Source organism: Etheostoma spectabile, chromosome 2, assembly GCF_008692095.1.
Source record: "Etheostoma spectabile isolate EspeVRDwgs_2016 chromosome 2, UIUC_Espe_1.0, whole genome shotgun sequence".
Taxonomy (NCBI): domain Eukaryota; kingdom Metazoa; phylum Chordata; class Actinopteri; order Perciformes; family Percidae; genus Etheostoma; species Etheostoma spectabile.
Window position 1 is genome coordinate 17,850,323 of NC_045734.1, and position 10,617 is coordinate 17,860,939.

General features: G+C 39.4%; 2 protein-coding genes across 6 annotated transcripts in view; both read left to right on the forward strand.

The window, feature by feature from the left end:
* The window catches only part of pik3r5 (phosphoinositide-3-kinase, regulatory subunit 5), a 22,919-nt gene extending 21,134 nt beyond the window's left edge, over positions 1 to 1,785 (forward strand). For all 3 annotated transcript variants that reach the window (XM_032540922.1, XM_032540936.1, XM_032540929.1), the window contains one exon: positions 307 to 1,785. In XM_032540922.1, the coding sequence (XP_032396813.1) occupies positions 307 to 457 (151 nt within the window). In that variant the 3' untranslated portion in view covers positions 458 to 1,785. The remainder of the gene's footprint in view (positions 1 to 306) is intronic.
* A 464-nt stretch (positions 1,786 to 2,249) lies between these two features.
* pik3r6 (phosphoinositide-3-kinase regulatory subunit 6) overlaps positions 2,250 to 10,617 on the forward strand; it is a 23,361-nt gene continuing 14,993 nt past the window's right edge. For all 3 annotated transcript variants that reach the window (XM_032532672.1, XM_032532674.1, XM_032532673.1), the window contains exon 1: positions 2,250 to 2,335. The gene's annotated coding sequence lies outside the window, so the exon portion shown is untranslated. The remainder of the gene's footprint in view (positions 2,336 to 10,617) is intronic.

A 10,617-nucleotide genomic window follows, 5' to 3' on the forward strand; every position in this document is an offset into this window, starting at 1 on the left:
CACACACAGACACTGTCACGTCCCTGTCTCAGGTTTTCCATTTCATGTTTTATTTTGAGTCTCTCTGTTGTCTTATGTGTTGTCTTGCTTAACTTCTTGTCTTTTGGTTTCCCACCATTGTGATTGTCTGATGTCTTTCACCTGTTCACCAGCCCTTGTGTTACATGCCCCTTGTTAACCCTTTGTTTGTCTGTTGTTGGATGATTGTCATTCATTGTCTGTTTTACAACCATCCACTCACAACATGACTCACAACTCAAGTGTTGTTATTTATCTAACCCACGTGTCTCCCTTTCTCCCATATAGATGTGATATATCAGTGTGCTATAAACCTGACAGCTCCACTGACTGGAGGCTAAGAAAATCCCCGACCTCAGCCCAAATCCAACCCCTTAACCCCACCTTCTGCTCCCTCCTCTGCCTGCCCATTGTCACTTTCAGTGGGGCTCTTCCCTGAGACTGCTGACCAGTGGTTTGGATGGTTTGAAAAGAAAATATTCTGTGCACTTATTTATGCTCTGAATAACGGACACTATTTGCAGAATCAAAGTGCACATGGCACACGATTTGATGGTGGCCTCAGTTGGCAGTGGGATGCATCTGTTGGTAACTGGAGGACTTGCACAGAAGGGGTAATCAGGAAACAGCAAACCGTCTGTGATCATACAAATACATACTAAAGAACCTGAGAAACAAAGGTAGACTAGAGATACAATACAACAAAAATCGTTTGCCGTTGTTAAGGAAACTGTTCCAGTTTCATTCCACAGGTTTCAGTTCCTCTTTCCTGCTTAAAGAGAAGTGACCTTACCCACAGTAACATTAGAATGTAATTTGGTCAAACAGGGTAAATCTACAGTACAGGTTCGCAGGTGAGATAGCACCCAACATGGCAACACCAATATGGTGGAAAAAGCCTGGGTCCTACCAAGAGACGGAATGTTAAAATGTAGACCTCATCTTGGAGTCACTGTTTTGAGAAATTTTGTCTTGAGCAACTGACTTGATCATGGAGGACCAGGGGGATATTTTACACCTGAAGACCAGACTGTAATATGGAATGCCTCAATTGGGGATGCTTCTGGGACTATATTTGAGAATGGACACTATGGACTTAAACATTGTGTAAATATTATGTTTGTAAAATATTGCATTGCATGCTATGACTATTATCTTGCACCATCATGTTTTATGTCTGTGATACATGGACTTTTAGTCATGACCTTTCTCCCAAGGAGTTACATTGAAGTCACTGTTTTAGCTGCAGTAATAAATATGACCAGCAGGGGGCTCTGTTGACATTCCAGCTGACTTCAGTTGAAGTACAGTTAACTCTTAACTCTTAACTCTTAACCGCCCAGACTTGGCGATACTTGTCTCACTTTGTAATACCTGTGAGGAATTTATGTATAGACCATTTTTTAGCTCTTGCTAACCTTAATTTCATCAAGGGCACACATGTAAAATATAAATTTTAAAATTGTGGTGCTTAAAAAACCTTTATAAAATGTAACTGATTCATTGTGCTTTGCATACCGACATTTCTATATGTTTTGGGGATAGGGATAATACCCTAATCATCTGGCCGACTGAAATAGTACTGCACATACATATTGTACATGAAATAAAGCACTTGACCATTAGATTAATATATTAGGTACTTCTTTGTTCAGGTATATGCCAACATGCCATTTCTGATGAAAATAGCGCAAATACCTATTTCAAACTGTACGTGTACCATCAATGCAATGGAAACATCTAAAATTAAATCTTCAACAAAATGTATGTCTTCAACTGTAAATTCATTTTCATCTTGATATTTGCCTTTCTATATTACCAACTTGTTATTGTGCAAATCTATACAGTACGCATGGATACAGTATGTATGTGAATACACTCGCTCAGGACCAGATACACAACTATATTACTTTTTACTTTTCACTCCACTACATTTATCTGACAGCTTACATTCCATGTAAAATATATAGAAGATATGAGATCACCTTATAAAATATGATGCATTGCTACTTTAAAACCATAGACGTATCCATCTATCTATCTATCTATCTATCTATCTATCTATCTATCTATCTATCTATCTATCTATCTATCTATCTATCTATCTATCTATCTATATACGTGCTCGGATTGGTTGCCAATTCAAGCCAAGTGGCACGCCATTGGTCGGTTGCGGCGATGGGCGTGGTCTGAAGACAAGCCTTACTGTCAGAGTAGTTAATTAGTTGACACTGATTGACTGGAGCTAAATAATAAAGTGTCATCGAGAGAGATAATACAGTGTGCAAATTGAGCTGTTTGCACAACTTAACTGCAGGTAAGTTTTCCCAAAGACTGAACCTTTTGATGTTTTAGCAATGGCAAACGTCTACTCGCGAAAATGTTACAGTAATGTCGACGACTGTAAATTGCTGCTACAGTTTATTGCATATGGTGAAGATTGTTAGCCTACTGTGTACACAGTAGGCTAACAATCTTAGCTAGTAGATATTTTGTTCAAAGTCATCTTATACCCGCAGTTTTTTCATTAATGGACCTTTTAATGTTTGAGTGATGTTTTTTTGCTGCTCTTCATGAACGTATCGTTTAATTGCTGTTTACGTTGCCGGATGAGTTAATCTCCTGCCAGTAGAAGGTTTGACAGTATGTAACATGCAGATGATCTGTGCTGTGTGTTTACTGTGCACCACCTGATTTATAAGAGATGTACTGTTTGTGCGTCTGTGCGGTGTAGCCGTATGTGCCGCTTTTTTCTAGCCTTTTCTGACTGTGCTCTTTTACATTTAAGTTCGGTTATAAAAACTCCCACACGTCATGGCCTTTGACACGGGAAGACACAAGATTATTTTTCCCTCTTGAGATGATAAGGGTTTGGTTACAGTGCCGGGTCTGATTGAAGCCTTGGCTCTCTGTTGTGTCTGTTGGAGTCTAAGAGCACAGCTGGATTTCCTCCAGCTATGTTGTTTTAGATCCGAACTTCCTGGTACCATTCATGAATTAAGGGGATGCAGGGTGGCTCCAGTTTCTGTGTGTGTGTGTGTGTGTGTGTGTGTGTGTGTGTGTGTGTGTGTATCAATTTATGGGCAATAACCTATAGTATATTGCTATTTTTGGCAATAGAACACTTATAGAGGCTATTTAAATATATAATGTTGTCAACATAAAGCTGTTGAAGCCATGCACTTCAACACAACACCCAGTTAAAACATGTCAAAGCTCTCTCATCTAGATCAAAATCCATCTGCTGATTTGGGTGAGGCTTTCCAGTTAGACATTACAAAACAGTGACATAGTGGTTTAAAATATTTAGGCTATTAAGTGAATGCTGGTAATCCAGTCTTGAGGAAATAACGTGGAACATGGGGATATTACACAACACCGTAAAGCAATAAGTAACAACTTATTATTGAAATTATACTACATAATTATACCATATGTTGAGCAAAATTAATACCAGGCTATTTACAGTTATTGTAACAATAACTTTATGACTTTTAGACAGTGTGATCACTGTGCCAAAATATGTTATTATGACCACAGTGTTGAACTCACATGACGTACCTGTAAGGCTAGATTCAATCCGGATCTTCATCAGGTCAAAATGTTGAAAAATGTAAACCACACCCGCATTTGTACATCATGCCAACCTGTTGGTTGGTGTGCTGTTTGATGGCAGGTGTTTATCCAGAAAGGGTGATAAAACATCCAGAAACAATTGACAGTTAACAAATTAATAAGGTCCATAGAACAAGTATGTAAAAACAGCAGGAAAGGAAATAGTAACACATCAGCTTTACTTCAAAGAATCAAAAATATCTAATTATTTAATTTCTTTTAAATATAAAAAAGCTTTGTCTATTATCCCCAAAGCATAACAGCAAACACATCTACAGTATGGTAAGATAATGTTGCAGAACAACATGTTTTGGATAGCTGTTAAGGTGAGGTGATGACAACTGGAAAAGGTGGATCATAAAAAACAAGATTGCAATTAAAACTTTATTATTGTAAAAAGAAATGACTAACTACTAATACCGGTTGTTACAATAAGCTCTCATTACTATAATTATAGGCGTAACACAACACTCTTTGTAATGATAATGAACAAACCTAAAGCTTCAAACATCACAATATCCCTTTCTTCCTCATAGTTTACCTTCTTATAGTAACAATAGGGAACATCATTTACCAATAAAACATTTTTTTTTTTACTGCAACCGCTTTTACCCAGTTAGTTCAGTAGAGAACAGTAATTATTTTAAAATATGTGTCGTTCTGTGACATGACGATTAAAAGAAATGCAAATGTACTCAAACTCCAGTACTATATGTAGGTTAGAGAGAAAATTTTGTAGATTTTCTCAGTTCCATCAGTTACCTTTAGGTTGGCATCCAGCAGCCATTACTTATTGGCGCTTCTGCAACACAGCCACTTTGTAGAAAGTATCATGTCAATTATTGAGTAAGATTAAAGTCCTACCAGTTTTTAATAGTTCACGTGTAATTGTTAGGTCAGTAATTTTTTCTAATATGTGTGTAAATCCATGCACACAGAACACCCTGACAACTTGAATCACCCTTCCAAGGTTTGTCAAAAAAACAACCCAAATTAAGTCTAACACTGGTTTATCACACTTAAGTTAATCTTTTGAACATGGCATATAGTATAGTAAGTCAACCTGTGTCCCTTTTAAACATTGTCAGGAAGACAAGGCCTTGTCTCCTTCATGTTGTGGTAAAATTAGATCCATAGACTGATGGATGGACAGGGTGTGACTCATTGTGCCACTCCACCCTCATTAGGGTCAACAGCATGAGACATGAGACCATTCTATACAAAGACCTCTCTGTCCACCATAAAAAAGTTGCCCACAGCTGTCTTACCACTAAAGGTTAGATCATGCGTACGCTGTGCTGAAACAAATCTTGTGTGCCTGAGCTTAAGCTTTGCCCATTTCAGCCCAGTCAGATGTCCTGATTAAAGGTGCTCTAAGCAATGTTGGGTGACGTTACTTCTTGTTGACTTTCAAAGTATTTTCAAACAAAGCAAGACTAGCTTGCCCCTCCCTCCTCCTCATCCCGTCCCCTCCCCCCCACCTCCAAATCCTTCTGGTCGGTGATTGGCTGGAATGCTGGAACACAGTTAGTGAATGCTTCGTGGTGCAGGTGGACACAGTTTGTTATTGTTGCCGTTTGTAGACCCTTGGCAGTCTACGGAGACCGTGTTTTTTTACAGTGTGTTCTGGGGACAGGCAGCTCGCGGTTAGTGAGGAGATGTTTTCTGTATGTGACAACAAATGTTTTACCCTAAAACACGCGTGACACCGGTTGGAGCACCTTTGATTCAAGCTATCACTCTGTCACTTGATACCCTATAAACAAAAACTATTCCAATAAGTAGTTGATCATATTTTAAGCAAAACTGGCAAACATAGTTCTAGCTTCTTAATTGTGAGGATTTGCTGCCTTTGTTTATCTTATTTGATAGTACATGTAATATATTTAGGTTTTGCACTGTTCAACGAACAGATTTTAAGTTGTCACCTTTGGCTTTAGGAAAGTGTGAATAGCATTTTTCACTATTTTTGGAAATTCTATAGACTAAATTATTGATTTGATGAGTTGACTGATTGAAAAAATATTCTGCAGATAAATCAGTTAAATCAATTAAAACAATCATTAGTTGCAGCCTGGTGGCTTTGTTTTAAAGCCTCAGGACTATAGGGAGATGTTGCACTGGAGTGCTGGGCCCTCGTCAACCCACGCAACTATTCATTTTCAAGACATTTTAATGACAACCTCGCCCAAAGTTATTACAAAACACCCTTAATTCCACATAATGCAGCTGCCAAAAGGCAGACAGCCACAGACTCTCTTCAATTTAAGAAGCCGCCCTTTTGTTTGTCTTGTGATAAAAATGAAAACAAATGGCAACACTTCTTGATACAGTCATGTGCCTGTGGACTCCTTGGAAAGCAGACTCCCTTGTGGCTAACACTATTTTCATGTCAATTTCTATGTGAACTAGTACATCTTGTGCTTGTCGCTCATTTTACACTCTGTGCGCTTTTGTAAAAATGTACCGCTATATTACTGCTTGACCTCATTATGCCCACAGTGGCCAAATGAGGTCTGCTACATGGGGAGACTGGTGATGATTCACTGGAATCCACAAATTTGTCTTTTTTACTTTTTCTTCAGCATGTCTGAAAACAATGTTTGCTTTTCCACTCACGTCAGTTGCAGAATATCCAAAACATTTGGTTAGAAAATGTTTCAAATGTTGGAGATGTACTGTGCTCTGTGGTTTGCTGTATACTGAAGCAAAGAGTCACAGTTTGTATAAGACTTAACATGTGGCTTAAATATCAGGAAAATCTGAGATGTATTGTATGTAATTGAACAGGTACACAAACAGCATGGATGCTTCAAAAGCAGAGACTTGGAAAGTTTGTCATCTGTTTAAAAGACAATATTAATTTGCTGAAAATCACTAAAAATAATCTGTAGATGTAAGGCTAAACAAGCAAACACAATATATAAAAACTGTTTTCTCCATAAACTGGCAAGGAGTTATAAATCAAAGTCACAACAGTGGTAGCGACTAAATACTGCAGCTGGTGTGCTTTTGGCTTGTTTTTCAGTAAGAGTTGAATGAAAACTAAACGATAAATCATTCATACTCAGTGTTGGCCTACAGCTCTCTCTGGTTATCCACAGGCCTTCTGTCTTAGGCCGCAGCTGTATCTTTGGAAAAAATGCTGTCTTTGTTTGGAGCTTTTTTAAATCTGCGATAAGAACGGATTGAGAAGTATTTCATGCATAAAGAATGAATGTAATCACTATTCCAAAAAACAGATGGAAATCTCTGTGATAGGGGGTCATATGCACAGGATATATTGTAAGTGAAAGAATTCAAAGTGGAACAACTGGTGTATTTTAAATTAACTATAAACAATTTTAAGGCGACAGAAAAGCCCCTGTTATTTTGGTCCATGTTAGATTCAGTAGTGTGTAAGTCAGTGGAAGTTCCATGTGCACTAAATTGCATGCAACTTTATGTGCTCATGTGTGGCACACAGTAGTATAGCACGTGTGTTTGCATTTGCATTTGTGTTTCAACAAAAGTATTTGTTTAAAACTGACGCATGTTGCCTAATCCAACCTAAATGCCACATTCTCAACTGACCCCTAATGGACCTATTGACCCAGTTCTCAAAATCATAGACCCCCACAGAAGGCAGCAGAGTACCACACACACACACACACACACACACACACACACACACACACACACACACACACACACACACACACACACTCACCGGTCCAAGAGGACTTCCTCATATTGTCCAGCATGTTGATGCAGGAAATCACTTTGATTGATATCCCCTGTTGCTCACACAGAATTAAAAGTTGTCTGTTTTAGGGGTTTCTTTGCAACTTTGAATATGAGTGTGTTTTTCTGCATGTGTGTTCCTCACAGCACTGAGATGCCTTAGTGTGGCTACTGAATTCTGTCAACTATTTAGCATGATCACTGTTTTAGGCTGTTTGACTGATTTATTGCTCAAATAAAAACTATTGGCTCTTCCTGAGATGCTCCTTGGAGAGAAGAGGGCAGCAGCCATTTAGGTGTTCTTTTCCCCTCAACATTTGCACAGTAATAAAATTGAGGAATTTTATGATCATGCTTTTACCATAAGCCCTTAAACACATTGCACACACAGTTCCCTTCACAAAGACATACTGCTTCATTCACTCTGTACTTTTTTTCAGGTATTAGGCTACTAGCTATTGGGGACAAACTGCTGGTTCTTTCTGTGCTCTTCTACTTTGTATCTTCTATTTAGATCTTCATGTGAGGGGCGATGAGGCCCGTCTATGTCAATGCACACCATGCTATCCTAAATGAAGGTTGGGGATTTCCAATTGACCAAACACATACACACACACACACACACACACCCCACTGCAGCACCACCTCTCTCTTGCTGGATGAGCGCACTTCCACACGTCGCTGTCACGGCCTTCCTGTTTTCTGAGATTTCTGCAGCGTTTGGCTGCATTGTTTGAAACTTCAGCTGACCATTGCCATACGCCTGCCCGCATATACAGATAGATGTGTATCATAGCCAAAACTCAGATCAGGAACTGATTCACATTAACCATAAATAGTCAACAGTCATAAGAGAAGTTTGTTTCCCTGACATGTGGGATTGGCATCTATAATAGCATTTTAGCTTGTGGTATATTAATTAGCACTTCCTGAACCATTTGGAAATGTTTACTGGCACTAATGACAAAAAGCCCCAACCTGTACGAATCAAGAAAGGGGTGTTACAAGCATTGTGGTCTGTACCTGACCACTCATGTTGGCTTGTTACAGTAAAATAATGGAAGAGGGTGTTGCTGTGAGGTGCAAAGTGGTAGATCCAAAGGGTTAAGAAAGTCATAGGATTGACTCTGATTGGTGACGTTTCAAGTTGTTATCTCACATGGACTGTCTTATACACTGTGTGTTAATTGATACAGTGTTTTCTGGAGAATGTTATGATGGTGCTTTTGTGTTTAAGAGGCTCCCTTTTTTCTGCAGACTGTGGTTTTTCTAAGCTAGTTATTTGGAAAGGTTGTGAAATGTGGTGCATCTATTTTAAAGCTTTTTAAAAACTGTTTTCCCTCTTTTACAACATCTTTCTCTCTCTCTCTCTGTCTGTCTAAATATAGAGTATCGTCCACCCACTCAGTCAGACAGAGAAGAAATGTTGTGTATGTGTAAAGTCCGACATTGCAATAATAGTTTCCGTTACAAAGGTAAACATGAATGTATGTGTGCACATTTCTGTGGAAAAGAGTTCATGTGTGCACATGGATAACTTTTGCATGCATAGTGTGTTCTATATATCAATACAACCCAGTACGACTTTGTGTCTTTTGTGTGTAGGCATGAAAATAAGAAACGGAAACAATCTTTTTAGACGTCATGTGTAGCAAAGACCCAAGATAGAAGGGGGGGGGGGGGGGGGGGGGGGTGGGGGGGGGGGGGGGGGGGAATAGAGTACAGAGACAAGAGAGTGAATACACTAGAGGCAAACGGAAACTTGTGGTCAACAGGCAGAACAGGCAGCGTTCAGCTGCTGAGGCGTTCTGTTAACTCTCTGTTTTAGAAAGCACTGCTTTTCTTGGAGGGATCAAGGTTAATCCATCACACAAAACCTTTCATTGTGCACATGCAGCATGTGTGTGTGTTAGTGTGCACATTTGGCATGCGTTTGTGTGGAATGAGTGTTGAATGTTGACATGAAAGAGAGCAAACTGTTGCAATTCAGAAGTCTAGAAATAGAAAAAATAGAAAAGAAATTCAAATACATTCAGCCGTGGGCCAGCTAAACTGGACCCATACAGGTTATGACTCTTTGTCACACTCCAACACCTGCTCAACACCCTCTCCTCCTCTTTCTTTTCCCAACCTCCCACTTCAACTCTGCTCCACACACGCACACGCACACGCACACGCACACGCACACGCACACGCACACACACACGCACACACACACACACACACACACACACACACACACACACACACACAAACACTGCATATCCCCTGTCACTACCTCATACCTTCTCACAAGAGGAAATATACTCAGCTATGAGTCACTGTACTCACTTGCCTGTGATTCGCTCTCACTCTCTCCGTCACACACTTGTTAGTTTCAGTACACAGAGTGTTGTGTGTAGATGTAAAAGACCTGCAGGACTGTTGGTCCATGCCTGCACAGGACAAGGTAAGTTTATGTAATATTATCTATACTTTACTTTTCAACTTTTATGCCTTAACTGGTTAGCAGTAGGATATGGTGGAAGATGGTTTCAGTAATTTAGCTGCCTTGTGTGACGCTACAGACATACAGTACAATTAATTAACAACTTCCATAAAGCAAAAGCATTTGGTTTCTGCCTGTTTTGGAGATGTTTTGTGACAGAGGGATGGTATGATACATATCTGGTGTTTATTTTACACTAAGATTATGATCAGCCTCTTGAGCTCTTTATTTGTACCAAAGTGGTCGTATATGGATGATCTATGGTTAGTATGCTGAGAACAGAGTAGCTGAAGGAGTTCCTTCAGTTGAGAAATTGTCCAGAAAGGACCAAAGCATGAACATCTCATCCACCACTCTGCATTTACAAGAAACAGTCAGTGAATGTATAAATGCTGCAGGAAATGCAGTTTCCTGTTGCATTAGCGCTTAGTGTTTGTTGTGGTTTCAATGTTTTTTTTAATGTTGGATATATTCATTTCATAAGAAAGGATCTAAAACTAAACAAGTGGGTGATGCTTTTCAGATTCTGCCAAATTTCACTATATAATTAATGTTGCAGAGGTTTGAAAGGTTACTCCTAAACCTGTGTGGGACCTGAGATAAGGAAAGTGGCTTGAGAATTAAAGTGGGTTAAAGGTATTTAAGGGAATACTCTTTATCACTGTTGGGGAGGGTCAGTGTGGGACCACTGCACTTTCTGACACCTGTTAACCATTTCTGTGCTTGTGTGTGTGTGTGTGTGTGTGTGTGTGTGTGTGTGTGTGTGTGTGTGT